Genomic DNA, 16,878 nt, shown 5'->3' with positions numbered 1-16,878 from the left:
GCACCCGGCGTCATGGACTGGCCGCTGGATCGGATTTCATTGAGCAGCACTGTACATCATGTTGAAAAGGGCACTCTTGACTTTAATAATAGCTTCACAAACTGCTATGTATCACGTACTGCAGGGGAGTTGAAAGGTATTTTAGTGTGGTACGGTCAGCCATCAGAAGTACAATTTTACTCGTGGGGAAGGGATCATGGGCTGAGCCGAACATTTTGGGAATTTAGAGCCCAAATCGGTGCATTTTATTGATCCGCAGGGTACTTGGGGCAAATAGTGGTACGGTCAATACCGTAGTGACCGTACCGTGTGCGACGCTCCTGCACTGCACACAGTCTACTGAGGTTTGGAACCGTTGAACACTGCAACCTGGCTTACCATGCTTACTGCACTGGCACATACATCATGTGAGTGACATCACCTAAGAATTAGATCTTCCATCAAAAAAAAGCTGTTGCCAGTCACGCGGTTGGTTTCAAACCAACACACTATCAACACAGATGCATGTCGCATCTCTCCTTGCATAACACGCCAAACGCAAATGATTCATGTTGTATGACTGTCCTCATCCGTCGCCTTAAGAGGCATAGGGCACAGTTGCACACAAACAACATGATTCACAGCGCACTAAAGCTGTATAAATTCTCAAAGGGTTCACAATGGCAGGCAGTTTTAAAGAAAAGAAGTACAGCTGCATTCGCTCTGCTGCAACACCGGAAGTCAAACATTTAAAAAATGAGTGAAGTGGGGCTGCAGCTGGAGGAGTCATAATTGTATTGCTCTCCCTGTTAGAAGTATAGAATAAATACTCTGGAATATAATTGGGGTTTGTGCTTGACGAGATCAAGACGAATGGGGTAGGCTATTGGCACACCATCAAGAGATCTACGAGTGTACGCGTCTCTGCCCTGCTCACACCATTAGTTCGGTTTACCTAAAAAAACAACAACAACGCACATAAAGAGTACGGAGATTAGAGTCCTGAAGTTCTGAATATAGTGCTGTCTTGCTCTACTGTACGAGTAAGTGTGTTCCTCGACTGTCGGGTTAGGCGTCGCGTTTCGTTACAAGCAGGCGGATGCCGTTCTTCGAGTGCATCACGATCGTCGGGTACGGCTGTGGCTCCGGGCCAGTGATATCTGCCTGGCTGCTGAACTCGTAGCGGGCAATCAAGAGTGACAATAGCGACACGACCTCCTCCATGGCCATGCGCTGACCCAGGCAGCTGCGGCTGCCGACGGAGAAGGGCAGGAAGGCGTCGCGCGTGGCGTTCGGCGTGAGCGTGAGATCGCGAGCGCGTGGATCCGACGCCGTCAGGAAACGCTCGGGCAGGAACTCCTCGGGCCGAGCCCAGACGGCCGGGTTGTGGTGGAGTCCCCACAGTGAGACCATGATGCGAGTGTCGCGCGGCAGCGTGTAGCCGTCGATGACCATGTCCTCGCCAAGGCGCCGGTGAATGAACGGCACTACGCTGGCGAGACGCATGGCCTCCTTGACGCACGCCAGCAGGTACGGCAGCTGCTGCTGCTGCCGAGACGGTCTAGCCGAGGCACTCGACGCCGATGAGGATACAGACGCAGAGCTGTTGTCACTGTCCGAGCTGGCGGTGGTGGTGTGCGTACCTGCGCTGTCCGATTCGCAACCACCGGAGCAGGCGTTGGCGTGCGAAATCTCCTTGTAGCATTTCTGCTGAGCGTCGGGATGTACGGCGAGGTAGTGGAGAACCCAGGACATAGCCGTTGCCGTGGTATCGTGGCCAGCGAACACCAGCGTTTCCAGGTCCGACTCCAGTGCGTGCAAGGCTTCCGCTGAGAGCGAGGCCAGTCCAGGCACCCGGCTGACCAGGTGCTGCTGCAGTGGATTGCTGCTGCTGCTGCTGTGTTGTGTGGCCGTTGCCGACTCACTGTTGTTGCTGCTGTGCGCCTTCTGCAGTATGCTGAGAAAGTCCTCGCCGCTCTGGGTCCTGGCAATGGCGGCAACTTGGTCGTCGCTGTCCTCGCTCTCGGTGTCCGACTCCTCTTGCTGCCGTTGTCGCTTGGCAATCTGATTGTGTGTGAACGAGTGCGCTGTTCGAACAAGCTGCGTATACAGCTTGCCCGCCGTCGTCCTCCAGTAGACGGCGTCAATATGATGGGTGATGGCCAGGAGTCGGTCTACGATCATGCTCAACAGCTTGGGCACTGCTCTGGCATACGCAACAACGTCCTCAGCAGGCTGTTCCATACGCGAGTCATCAGGCATAGCAGCTCTCTGACAGTGTGATGAATAACTGTACGCACACCGCAGTATGACGTCAAGGCTCAGCAGGCACATGGCCTCCTGAACATCCACCACTGCACACGGTCGCTCTCCGTCTGCCGCTGCCGACAGTCGAGCGTCCCACACCGTGTCCAACTCGGCGATGCTGGCCCGATAGATTGCGCCGCGCCGCGCCGAATGGCGTGCGCTCAGCGCCGGAGCGAGAAGCTTCCGACGCGCAGCGCAGTCCGGCGCACAGTTCGTCACCAGACTGGAGCCTAGCCAGGGCTGCAGGAAGCTGTAGATGTACTGCTCACGCGGATGGACGCTGGAGCGCAGCACCTTGTTGACGCTATCCGGATGATGCACGACAATGAAATCGTCCAGCGGCAGGCGATGCAATCGGAGAATTCGGGGATGCTGCGCCACCCAGCGGCGCCAGTTCGGTAGGGAGATGTCTGGATTGAGCAGCTTGGCGTGCCCGCTCAGCCAACTGCCCTCAACCGTCGGCACGCGCCTCAGTAAGGAGACGCGTTTTAGCAGAGAAACAACCTTAGCCATTTGCTCACGGAGAGAGAAGGAGACGAGGACCACTACCAGGCTGCTGAGCGCCGCCGAAGAGAACTGGTTGAATGAAGTGAGGAGAAACATCAATGGCAGTAGCAACGACACCAGCGTAACAGCAATTGTGCCGCACCCCTGCAGCACCATTGGCGATTGGGCTTGGGGCAGGAGAGCCACAAGAAAGCGCAGCCAGCCGCTAACACCGCCATTGGAGTTTGCGAAGCTTTCACCAGGAATTGAGCTATAGAAAGTTGTCGTGGACGATTGCGACGAGTCCATCTGCACTTTATTTGCGGAGCGCTCGCTTGATGAGCGGGCGGATGCGACTTTACTGTGAGGAGCTGTCCCCTGTAATAATGCACGAGCTGCCCAATGCTTTTCCGTGCGCTGCTTGGCTAGCTGCGCGAGTGGTGGCCCCTAGGGACTGTCCCTGCACGCCGCTGACAGCACGAGGTACTGCTGGATGCTGGTGTGTGTGTGCGAGGGCACCACTCCACACACACCGATGAGCTAGCGCGTTGAGGACTGACTGGGCAAGCTGATGTGAAACTTACACTGAAAGGCACAACGCATAGCACAGACTGCACGTACGGCAATGATGTACACGATTTGCCTGTGCTTTCTCGCAGCGCGAGCAAGCTGTACTGCGAGACAAAAAGAAACAGACGGCGGCAAAAATAGGGCACAAACGTTCTCTCCGTCAGCCTCGTAAGAAATGAGCCTACCTCTCTGATTCAAGCTGTTTTGTTGCCCACGATCTAGGTCTTCATTGTATCGTTTTCATTTGTTCTAGGACAGGGTTTGTCGTGTGGCTGATTCAAGCAAGGCGCACTTTGCTGAGCCTTCAATACGGTCAGGCTGGCCCAGCGCGTACTTTTGAACTCGGAGCTGCTGCAGCTATGCAGCAGGCCCGCTGCGGCACGTGCTACATGATTGGGTGACATCTTTTCTTGCATTGCTTCGCTACTACGCCAGTATCGAACACTGATTGTATGCGTATTTGCTTTTACGGTTCGGGGTTCGCGAACGGTTAATCAGTGGAGGACGGATTGCCGTGGATAAAATGCCCGAAAGGACGGACCAGTAGTTGTTGGGTGTATCGGAGTACGCGATCAGATCGCTGAGACCAGGTGTTCGTGGAACAGCACAGGCATGATGTACCGACTTCGCTGCGTGGCTTCGCCTGGGCGACCTTTCGGCACTGCGCGGTTTCATGGGACGACCACAGCATGGCGATATGCCCAGAATTCGTGTGAACAACATGTTTGTGCTGGACGGGGCCTCGACCGAGAGGGGACAACATTGGGTTTAGACAAAGGCAGGAGGCCTTTACACCTCATCCCGATGTCCTTGATCACAAAATACCTACAATGTTATCGAACAGAGGCTTCAGTCACCTCACAAATGTATACTTTTATACGACGGGAACAATACTTGTTGTGCAATCAATGAATATTGCATGTAGTTTCCCGACGAGGCTACCAGGATTCCAGGGAGTGGAACATTCGCGGATGTTCCCTGTTTCTAAGGCACTGGGGGTGCAGTTTGAGGGACCTCTGGGAGTTGTGTCACGGGTCGCTGACAACTGCGGTACGGTCATCTACTTCGGCAAGGAAGAATGAGGTCGAGAGTACTAGTGCTTCACAATGCCATACGAATGGTACACGGGTTACGGGTTAAATTGCTTCTGTGTATGGGATATAACAGCAACGTTCCACTGCTTTTTGTTGTTGTGTGTATGTGTGTGTGCGTGTGTGTGTGTGTGTGTGTGTGTGTGTGTGTGTGTGTGTGTGTGTGTGTGTGTGTGTGTGCGTTTTGTGGACAGAATTGCACCTACTTGAACCATCTGGACGTGTATTGTATGCCATTGTCGACTTCTACGTGAGCTACATGTACATGTATGAGCAGCAGCACTCTCCATGGAGTATGCATAGCCAGTAGTAGTTGAAACTCCGCTTGGGAATGCTCACCGGAGTCCGCACTACAAAAGTGTACTGCCCGAAGTGTTTGAGTTGGTGTCATGAATTTCTCCTCGATTCTCGGACAGTGTCGGAGCCAGGGAGTACTTCGAACTAGTAAAATGCCATAGATCGGTATGTTACTGCTCCCTGGTCAGAACACAAAGTTCAGAGAAAGTGCAGCAGCCTCACCCTGCAATCTGTGCCGCACAGTCGACCTCGTCGTCCTATTGACGTTGATCCGCTCCGGGAGAATGTTGTTGATCTGCTTTGTCCACAGCTCGCCATGGGATGTCAGCTTTGCGCGTATACTCTTTGTTTCGTGGAATCAGTGTGCGTAGCCGGTTGTTGGGAGATGTTCTGCGAGCTTTTATTCCAATCTTGCTTTGCTATCAGGTAGGTAGGTACGTTTTTTATTTAATTTCGCAGACTGGCGGTGTCGCACACGGAAGCGAATGGGAACAGTAAGCGAATAACATCTTACGACGCCGCGATGTTATTCTAAAAGAAGCGCCTTTCCGATATGTTCAACGGTCCTCTACTTCAATTCCAAAGAAGAACAATCATTGTCAGCCCTTCTGAAATTCCGCGACGATCAGGTTTGCGGCATGAAGCTCGGAGTTACGAGAAAAACGTGAACGTCCTCTGCTGAGTCTGGTGTGTCTGTCTTTGACATAATGACATTAATCACATTGAGCACTCTCTGCAACTCGGCGATCAACGCATTCGTAGACACATGTATCTCCATATTCATGAAGTCAGCGCACCACGTGGTACAGGTACTAGGTGGTGTTTCCACGATTGAAGAGCACAATTTGCATCGGCCAGTCCGGACAATGGCGGCCCCCACGAGGATCGGATACGCGTTTACCGGATATTTCAACCCTTCCCCGGGAGTCGACCCCGAGAGCAGCTGTGCTGAACACCTGGGATTCGCATACTTTAGATATTCAGTGAATGATGTACTGTCTTTTGCGCCAATACTGGCAATAGTACAAATAGAAGCAGCGAAGATGGAAGGAAGACCAGCGACCTATCTTCCTCTGCACACACCGGCCAGTGGTTCTCAGGAAGTGCGAAGGGCACTGAGATCTGGAGATCAGGCATTGGAGCTGACAGTAGTAGTAGTAGTAGTAGTAGTAGATTTTATTATTTTACTAGGGGAGTCCCAACAGGCGTTGCCTTTTTACTGGGAACCCTGACAGGGGCTTGCTTACCTAGCTCTTTTTTTCCGGCACGGTTACTAACACTGATACCGTGTAGTCATGATTCGAATTCAAACATGCATCTACACCCTACAAGGCTACACGCATTATGTACAGTAAAACCTGGTGTAAGCGACCTCTGGGTTTAGCGACCACCTGCTCTTAGCGACCGTTTTCCATGCATGTACAGTTCTACACAGAAACTGTGGGACCTGGTTCTAAAGACCACCTGGCTTTAACGACCGCTTTTGCTTGCACCGTGGGGTGGTCGCTTAGACCAGGTTCTACTGTACATAAACAAGGTTTGTTGGCAGTTCGCGTTGCTGAACAGTGTCATTATGCTGTGCATGCAGGTGCCGTTTCGTTTCTTTTCATTTATTTTATTATTAATTTTTATTTGTTTACGTCAAACACAACCCTACCTACATGATTGTATACATATGTGTGAGTGAGGAAGGGAAAAGGAAAAAGAAGCAGGAACAATCATTGATGGTAGGGGCCCACGCAATTATGGTGATGCATGATCATGCCTCGCAGGTCTTCTGCAGTCTACGGTGCAACAGTGTGTGCCGTGTTGATGATGTAGCAATGTAGTTTCCTCCATCTCAATCTGGCGTGTAATAGAAACCGGCGTTCTTGTACCCAGGAGCCGTGCGATACCCGCCTCGTCCTCAGCTAGTAAACGGTTATCTTCGCCCGATATTTTCAGACACTAGTTTAAGCCTGCCTTCTTGACTGGAAATTATCAAGGGGAGTTGCACGAACTACCAGAACAAGGGAGTACGCCCTGACCAGAACCATCCTGGAGACGGAGCACAAGAAGCTGCCGCCCCGACAGACCTATCTTGATCACACACGTACATGTACGTGTACAATGTACATGTGCTGCCCATTTGTCGCGGTAACGTCGCGATGGGATCTAATCGGGATTATCCGATAATCCACATGCGTGCCAAATGAACTAACTCACGTCACTGAACTTTTTTTCCAACTTGCGGTGGCGTGGATGACCGAGAGATGGCCAGTTTTCCGTGTTCTGAGCAAGAGTACAAGTCATATCAACAGTGGCTACCGACATAGACGCATCCATCGTCAGCTCAACATACCCCTGATGAACCCTTGGCCTTTATAGCACCTTTCGCCTTGACAGCGTGTTATTTGAGGACCGGCATAATTACTTCCAGCTACATGTATATGTAAATCTGACATGCATTGTCTGACATTGGATGCCGACTACCTCAGCATAAAAATGAATTCCTCGGGGTGATCTCGTGTTGATCAAAGCTGACGCCAAGCATCTTACGGATGATCGTGCGAGAGATTCGGTCAAAGTACACAATCATGGTCTAGCTGCACACCGTCCCAGCAAACTCAAGAAGTTTTTATACCATCAAGAGCACAATTATACATGTATAATGTACATGCAACCAGTTATGTTCTCTTGCTACAATATAAATATTAGTACCTTGTAGTTAGTCAAGTACGCCAGTCAGCCAGGTTATGGTAAATGATGGTTGAGAACGTTTTTTACAACCACTGGTGGAATGGGTCATCACTGCGCAGCTCTATACAGGAGGATAGCTTCCCTGTTGTCAGAAAAGACCTAGGAGCCATACAGTGTTGTAATGGCCTAGGTTCGCTGCCGCCTTAGCTTCACTCTGCTTAGATCAAGCGTAATGACTATGACTTCGCGGTTCGCGTTCCCTCAGACTGTCTCACGATGTTTCCTCACCGGCGTCACTGGTTGCCGTGGAGGCTGCACTTGAACGCTAGCCAGCCATGCACCATGCGTTTAGCTGTTGAGGTTGTTTGCGCTTGTGTTCATTTCACTCCATTTTTAGCTCATTTCCTGCATGTCGTTGTTGTTGCGCTTGTGTGTAAAGTAATGTCTACAAGTGCAGCAATTGTTACGTTATCCTTTGAAGTACGACCTCCTCTTTGCCTCATCATCATCATCATGAGCTCACTGGCTGCTAATACTAATACTAGTAATAATCCCAAGAGCTTACACGAGTATAAGCAAGACACTCCTAATCTACATACAGCTACAACTGAAATCCGACCCGTGACCCGACATTCTAGCGGTCTCTATTTCGTAGTTTTACAATCCCGTGCTGGGTCTTTGCGATGTGAGCGCACCGCTCAGGGGTCGGATTTCAGTTGCCAGCACTACTAGTACCTAATCATAACTTAGAGAAGGCACTTGTTTAGTGCTCTTTGTTGTAGTTCAGTCACTTTACCAGCCGTGTCTATTATCGTAGTCCGCGATGTGAGAATGCACACTCTGTTACGTATGCATGTGTCAAGATGGCGATCAACTCCTGTCACTTTCGTCGACAGTTGATGTCACCTCAAGCGCAGAGCTAGAGGGACAGCTAGATGGGGCTGTACACGCGGTATGATGTTCTGCAAAAACAAGACTTAGTAATTCGTTAGTAAGTCCTTGCCTATTGAATCCGCATGTACAAAATTAAGTGAACCTGTGCGGGTCTGTAGCCCTTGCCTTGGTGCATGGGTAGGTGTCATGGTGAGGACAGAAAACCGGCAGAATTTGATATGTATCTGGTATGCTCCATTCACGTATGGTATGGCATGTACTACCGGTATTACTTATTAGTAAATAACAGTACATGTATATTGCGGATACAGAAGAGGAGCAGAATCCCGGGAATTGACCGCCATAAGCTGTGTATCCGTATGCCGGGCTCCGCCAGTTTCACTGTTTTTCGAGTAGAATCTGCCGAGGCGTACGTGAATCTGACCACAGGCCAGCGAGTGGACATGCACAATGTACTAGTACGTCATGCAGATTAAGATCTACACCATAATAATTATGTGTTTGTATCTGTGCCACCTGTGGGCCTTGCAAGTAGTATAGTAAATGTAAGATGCCTGACTACAATGCACATACACGTAAGTAACTAGTAAGTAGACTCGAGAGCAAGCAGAGAATTCGGAGAAATACAACAGACCACCTGGTCACCAACCGGGTGGGGCGAAGTCTCGCACGAGAATGTCGAAAGGTTACCGTCTCCAATGCTCCGCTTGCCAAGTTTCGCTTTTGTGTATCGGAGGAGAGCGCCATTGCGCGAGGTATATATTCGCCACGCTCATCAGAGATAATTATAGCACCGTCTCCAGGTAGTCCAGGTAGTGATGAGTCTATTCACTATTTTTGTCTGCCGTACTTTCGACCTTCTCCTCTTGCATGACGTCAATCTACTACATGTACAGTGCTGGCAACTGAAATCCGACCCCCCCCCCCCTGGGCGGCGCGCCGCGTCGCCCAGGGGGGGGTCGGATTTCAGTTGCCAGCACTGTACATGCACAGTGAGAGGCATTGAGAGGCTTTGAATCGTTTTTATCAAAATCAAAATATTTGCCGGGTTGGAAGGTGGGATCAAAAAAAAAACTGTACATGTATTGTATACGTATGTGATTAGGCATGTACTTTGGGTAAGGACAAGGCGAAGCGAGGCTCAACCGAAGACGGGAGCTGGAGACGGAGCACTACTGTCCTGAAGACGGAGATAGAATAACCACACAATGTATGCTTTCACGCAGCAATGACCAAAGATATCTCCCCCCCCCCCTCCTTTCCAGCAGAACGAACGGTCCCATGCGCAAGGTCTCCATACTGTGGAGAAATCCATTGCGTCTGAGGTCTCTTGAGGCTGCGTGGCGCCGAGCGTACAAAATAGCCGTAGTCACTTCACTTCGATCACGATAAACCTTGGCGACTGGTCGCCCAGGATCTGCCATATTTTTCCAGGATAGCCCCAGGACCAGGGCCCATGCTGCCCTTGAGACAACTGTCGTTTCCCGACGCACGCGACACTGTATTCACGTGTTTCTCTACAAGAGACTCCGCGGTGCTGCCACCATGAACCAGGCTCCAAAAATACAAGTCATGTTTAACCAGTACGGTGCATGTATCACAGGAGATGGACGAGTACTTTCGACCTACCTGTCATCTGCATTCTCTAGACTGAGTATGTAGTGCCGTGATAATCTCAGAGATACATGTAGATCAATGCAGCCCTACATGTACATGTATGTGCAATTTGTTGCCATACCTTCTGGAAGCTGTCCAGACCACAATGCGAATCGTGCAGTAAAGTTAGTTTGGAACGAAGCACGCAGACGTGCGCGCAATAACCCGGGCACTACGAAATGAATAGTATCGGTTCCGCGCAGCAGACAGTTCCCAAACGCACAGGGAGTCCTTCTTCATCAACTGGTCACTACAGCATAACACATACATATCCTGCACAACTCTAGTCTTGTAGCTGCTGGCTGATGATGGCCTACATGACGCACGTGAAACTCAGAGTCCCGCCACGTTCCCCTCCTCTTCTTGCTGTACTACTATTATTATTATAAGCTTGTTCGCGTTGACATCACCAAGCAAGCTCGGCTAGTCTTCGCATGAGCCAAATGAACAAAAGAAATGAGAAATGAGCGAGGTCAATGAGGTGAACACACGCGTGTAACTTGCCGTACTTCCAGTGCATAATCTAACACGTTATATCTCTTCATCGACTTCAATTACATACACACAGTGTACGACGTAACATACAGCACTGCATACACGTATGAAGCAAAGCAACAAGAGAGAAAAGAGGAAGAAAGACATAGAAAGAGAGAGAGAAAAAGAGAGAGAGAAAAAGAGAGAGAGAGAGAGAGAGAGAGAGAGAGAGAGAGAGAGAGAGAGAGAGAGAGAGAGAGAGAGAGAGAGAGAGAGAGAGAGAGAGAGAGAGAGAGAGAGAGAGAGAGAGAGAGAGAGAGAGAGAGAGAGAGAGAGAGAGAGAGAGAGAGAGAGAGAGATATATATATATATATATATATACTCAATCTGCGGACAGCATCATATATATATATATATATAGAGAGAGAGAGAGAGAGAGAGAGAGAGAGAGAGAGAGAGAGAGAGAGAGAGAGAGAGAGAGAGAGAGAGAGAGATACAGTACACTGACTTCACTCTGTACTAAATGCAACAGAGGATAGGCGGACCACACAACAAGAGCAAGACGACAATGCACTGTGCAATGATTGATGCTGATACATTTTAACGTCGACCATTGTCTTTTTCACTCTTCAGAATGATAATGATGGGAGTTTGGGGAGAGGACGGCTGTTATAAGGGAGGAAATGAGCCAAACCAGGCACTTACAATGTATTTGTAGTTGTTGTTGTTGTTGTTGTTGTTGTTTATTTTACTGCGCAGATTCTAACGGGCAACTTGCCCAATAACAAGAAAGCGAAGGCCAAGAAAGTAATAATAATAAAAGAAATAACCGGGGCAGCAGAAAATGAATAATACCTCTAAGAACTCAGATGGTGAGCCTAGGGTGTGTAGTCTTTGCCCAGTAATCGTGACAATCAGATATTTTGACTACAACACAGTGGCACTGTTTCCGAATGATCGCAACCAGGGAGTACGGGTACTAAGAAAAACTCATTGATCGTCATGCTTGGAACTCTAACACTTAATATGAAGATGTTGGAACCAGTGTTTATCCACTAGCTTGTTGCTATTGTCTGAGCTTTGCATCTGAGTGTACCGACCACTGCTGCCTTGTGTTCCTCCTGTTACTACACTACACGCACACATACACATACACACACGCACCCCCCCCCCCCCCCCAACACACACACACACACAAACACACATACACACAAACACACACGCACCCCCACACACACACATACCCACCCACACACACACCACACACATACACACACGCACCCACCAACCCACCCCCCCCCCCCCCACACACAACACAAACCACCCAAATGCTCACTTTGTTCACATTTGGCCATGGTAGAAATGCTCTCTCTTTTGCGATTTGCATGGGAAGGTCGATGTTGATTACTACACACATCGATCCACCCGTATCAAGTGCAAAATCCAAAGCCTCCGATGGACCCTAAGGGGGATAGTACCAGTAAAATCGATCCCAATTTTACTCTTTTCGTGCTAGGAAAGTGCTTGCGATCTACTAGTGTTGAGAAGTATATCGACGACACGTGACCAGAATAACTTCTCCAACGGTCCATGCAGGATCTCTGGTTGGCATCTTCGGATGTCTAAACATCTGTGCTCGTTCAAATCGGCTGATGTATGTATTTTAGGAAGTAACTGACGCCATTTTGCACACTTTGTGTCGATGCATTCGATTCGGTTGGCACCCAATCCAGACACGAAATAGAACCACGATTGATGACACTGACTGTGATAGCTCCAGGAATGATCAGGGTCCGGGTCTGCGCACACCGTCGGACAAAAAGCGTTAGAAAAGGCAACAGTTAACCTTCGCGCCTAGCTCCATGCAGTTGATCTCGGAATGTAAAAGCATGCAGTTAGTTCAATACAGCTATTCCATCTCACCTAGGAACAGTGTAGACTGTGGTGTCGTCTCCGTGAGCAACTCTACCTTTAGGATTTACACCTGGGCTAGGCACACGATTCGCGCGTTCACACTGGAACAGCACTACAATGTCACTTTTCTAAATAACTATTAAATTTTTATTTTTTTGGTACAGGGTGAGAGAGCATGATATGCGATGCTGTCTCACCTCACCTAAAATAAATCATTGTACTACATTTACCTACTAGTCCTTGGTGTCACTGACAGAAACTCTGCAGTAGCGACGCACTGCTTTTTTTGGTGTTTACCAAGGAGTCATACACCATTACACGACTCCCTGGTGTTACATGGTCTAGACTCTAGGGGTGTCGAACCACAGCGTGACACCACACACGGCAGCAGTGCAATGTGGAGACAGGACTTCACTACACTAGTACTCTGTACAGTCATGTACGCCTCCCTATCGGCACACAGACTCACTAGCCAGTTTCAGAACTCAGTTCATCGCGCCAGCTAGCTTACATAGCAGTGGAGATTGGACAAACTGTGACAGTGTAGCTTGAAAACTAAAATATTTTGTTTACGAGAAGAAACAATGTGTTGGAGATAAGCAGCAGTGGGAGTTTTTGAGTTCGCTAGGGGAGTTCCGCAATGGTACGCTGTACGCGTAGCCTGTCATTCGAAGTTTGGAAGAACCAGTTCCATGTCGTGACATTCTAATAAATTTAAAAAATATATTTTGACGGCTCCTATAGCTGCTGCAGTACTCGCTCTCACTCAGTCTGGGTTGCCTGAACCCTTGAATTCTTTCCACTGTAAGCCAACTATTAGTAACGTTTGTCTCTTTCTTTCTCCCTGAGCACGTTTCATGGTTTGCCAGAGCACCAGAAGAATAAGAGACACACAGTGGCCACAGAGAGCCGCCATACATTGTGCTAGTAACCTAAAGTCCAGTGTGTGCTGCGTTCGCTCTTGGCTTGGGCATGAAAACCGTGCTCCAGCCGAATCATGGACATGACGTCAGCAATGGACAGCTAGCCATCAGACCGGAGACGTTGGAGTCAGATTACTTCAATGATTAGTGCCAATACTAGCGGGTAGCAGTCTTATTCCAGTGGAGGTTAGAATACTGTACGATAACCCCGATATGGAGAGATTACACTAATAACAGAATGATGGAGAGCAGTTACCCTTCAATACTCGTAAGGTAATTCCCAGTGTCGTGGGTAAAATACTAAAATGTGCTGTTTGGGGACTTCAGCCATAACTTTGGCCAGTCAATAGCCACTGTTCATGCACATTGCAGTGTGTGTGTGTGTGTGTGTGTGTGTGTGTGTGTGTGTGTGTGTGTGTGTGTGTGTGTGTGTGTGTGTGTGTGTGTGTGTGTGTGTGTGTGTGTGTGTGTGTGTGTGTGTGTGTGTGTGTGTGTGTGTGTGTGTGTGTGTGTGTGTGTGTGTGTGTGTGTGTGTGTAACGTTATGTGATTGTGTGTAGCCTACTTCGAGATTGAGAGAAAGAAGAGAGAGAGAGAGAGAGAGAGAGAGAGAGAGAGAGAGAGAGAGAGAGAGAGAGAGAAAGAGAGAGAGAGAGAGAGAGAGAGAGAGAGAGAGAGAGAGAGAGAGAGAGAGAGAGAGAGAGAGAGAGAGCGGGAGAGGGAGAGCGGGAGAGGGAGAGCAGGAGAGGGAGCGGGAGAGGGAGAGCGGGAGAGAGAGAGAGAGGGAGAGAGAGAGAGGGAGAGAGAGAGAGAGAAAGACATTGCATGAGGAAAGGAGAGAGAGAGAAAGAGATTGCATGAGGAAAGGAAGACTGGAAATGAATTAGTTGCTAGAGAGGCAGGGCACGGATCACTGGTTCACAGGACTAGAGATGGAGAATATCAAACTGTGGACTACACTGGTTACACGTACAAGATACAATCAGTCATGGATAACGCCAACTGTCGTGAAAATAGAGCACTTCAATGGTGCTGTCTACCGCCTCAAGGAAACTCTCGGATCAACGCTGTGCAATGTTTCAGTAGCGGGTGATGACACTGAAGAGCACTACACTGGTTTTGTTGCAACAGATTCGGTGAGACCATGCATAACGCACATACTATCTGTCGCTCATCAGCGTAGCCTGCTCTCTCTCTCCCTATCTCTCTCTCTCTCTCTCTCTCTCTCTCTCTCTTCTCTCTCTCTCTCTCTCTCTCTCTCTCTCTCTCTCTCTCTCTCTCTCTCTCTCTCTCTCTCTCTCTCTCTCTCTCTCTCCTCTCTCTCTCTCTCTCTCTCTCTCTCTCTCTCTCTCTCTCTCTCCTCTCTCTCTCTCTCTCTCTCTCTCTCTCTCTCTCTCTCCTCTCTCTCTCTCGATCCCCCCCCCCCCCTCTCCCTCTCCCTCTCTCGCATTCACCCGGGTTGGGCTTGAGCCTTATGCAACACTCCCATAGATTATATTAATAGCATCACCAGATTACGTCATTGTACCAGCCTACATATACATGTGTTCAAAGTTCAGCGTGTGTAGCAGACTGTGCAGAGTAACACTACACCATTGCTTAGTGCAGTGCAAGTGGTAGACAATCGCTGGCCATAACTAATACTTACGTAAGCGGGGGTCCCTGGTTCGAGTCCTGGTGCCCCGGTGGTCAGTCAATTTTCTTCATACTTTTCCCATTTGCACCTTCCTTCAAACTAAATTAATGAATAAAACTTGTCAGGCCGGCGCCGGCCTCTCTGGCATGGAGACTATACGACCAAGAGGATCGCCACAATCACAGGCTAGGTGACAGCGGTGGCAACGGAAATCCGACCCCTGAGTTTCGTGCTGAAGTGCAGCACCGATTCTCAGCGATTCTAGTGGGGTCTTTTATCCTCTATTTTGACGTAATTCGTAGCATTGCAATACCTGGGTCTTTGCGCACCGCTCCAGGGATCGGATTTCAGCTGCCAGCGCTATAGGATCTGGACGATTGGCTGTTGTTTCCAGTGAAATTCCCCGAGATCAGAACACCCGCTGGTACACAGAGACTACATTTTTCCTGGAGCAGATCGGTGGAATGCTCTTGCTCCCAACTGTCGTCAATTGCAATCTGCTAGTACATGTGGACGTCTACATTATCTCACCGTACTAAGCTTTACCTAGGGTTCCCTGTAATAAAGTCATGCCCGTCGGGACTCTCCTGTAGTCAAAATTGATAATGAACTCTACTTCTTACTAACTTCTACCTCTACTACTACTGACTACTACCCTACTGCATAGTTACCGATGTTTGCAAGGTTCCTTGACTAGAGCGGTTGCCTAAGACATGTTTCACTGTCTCTACTCTCTAGCCTTTCCTGGTTTCGATGTTTCTATCAGCAACATTACTACCGTGTCTGACGCAATGAATAATCTAGGCAGAACGCGTAAATGCGTGATCCGCAGCAACCATACACACATACTTGCGACTGAAATGTTTCAACTTTCAGCGAGTTGAGGGCCGAGAGTCGATGGTTTCTGTGACACTCGAAGTGTTCTGGTATGCATGCACTAGAAACCTCCCAGTCCCAGGGTCCTGAGCTGTCGCCTCCCTCTTCTCAACGTCACGGGGTTGTGCTAGAGACAATAATAATAGGTCTGTCAACCAGCAACTGCAGTACGTATACATGTAGATCTATAAAATTCATAGTTACTCAAATTTCAGAAATTTTCGGTGCTCAATATTTTCGGTATGAGGGCAAAAGGCCAGGTTAGGTGAACAGAAAATTGAGGTACAGAGAAGCAGTTCCCTATAGGATTATGTGTGTTAGTGTTTGTTCGGTGTATTGAAATTTTAGGTATGAAACAGATGCACCGAAGGTACCGAAAATAAAAAAGTACACCGAAAATTTGTGAAATTACAGTATCACATTAGCGTATCATCGGCTATACAATTGTGTTGAGAAACACAACCAGCTGCTGTTAAAATAGGAAGTAAGTTTTGCTTGTGCCAGCCCACTGCCATGCCTGATTATACCAGTCATCGAAACGTACAAGTACATTTTTTTAAACTAATTTCATGTATCACACTCACACAAATGTACACGAAGTACACATGGTACATGCATCAAGGCATGCATGCAACAACTTCGTCCCAACTTATCAACAAGCGCTCGAGAAGGTAACAATTTGGCTCTGAACTGCCCTCCATGAAAACCATGCTCGCATTCAGTCGTAGATCATCGGGAACCGTGCCCACGCTAGCCCTTGGCGGATAATACCGGCAGAAAAATTGGCAGAATTTGGTACTTTTCTGGTAAGTTTCATGCATGTTTGGTATGTGGATAAAGAAATGGAGCAGACCTCAAGTAAGTGCCTGCCATACAGGTTGTATGGTGTACATGTATACCAATTTCACTGCTTTTCGAGCAGAATTTGCCAATTTTTCGAGCCTTATCCACCTAACCGGCCCCACACATACGATGTACAGTACCAGTAGGTTCATACTAATCGTTATAGATCTACATACATGTACATGTTTTTCGATTTTGACAGCATGTTACAAGGCGAGGACGCGTAGTGCTCCTGACTACAACCATAAACCGGT

General features: G+C 48.8%; 1 protein-coding gene across 1 annotated transcript; it reads right to left on the bottom strand.

Annotated features, from left to right (window-relative positions):
• Positions 1–542: 542 nt before the first annotated feature.
• LOC135811762 (cytochrome P450 4F2-like) lies at positions 543–3,521 on the bottom strand. The gene has a single exon (XM_065325008.1). The coding sequence runs from the start codon at positions 3,079–3,081 to the stop codon at positions 1,048–1,050; it is 2,034 nt and encodes a 677-aa protein (XP_065181080.1). The 5' UTR covers positions 3,082–3,521; the 3' UTR covers positions 543–1,047.
• Positions 3,522–16,878: the final 13,357 nt, after the last annotated feature.

This window comes from Sycon ciliatum, chromosome 3 (assembly GCF_964019385.1).
Source record: "Sycon ciliatum chromosome 3, ocSycCili1.1, whole genome shotgun sequence".
Lineage (NCBI taxonomy): Eukaryota > Metazoa > Porifera > Calcarea > Leucosolenida > Sycettidae > Sycon > Sycon ciliatum.
This window is presented reverse-complemented; position numbering and strand designations above follow the sequence as displayed.

What these genes read in the sequence shown, in the direction of transcription:
- LOC135811762 (XM_065325008.1), bottom strand. Translation starts at nt 3,081, where the DNA reads ATGGACTCGTCGCAATCGTCCACGACAACTTTCTATAGCTCAATTCCT.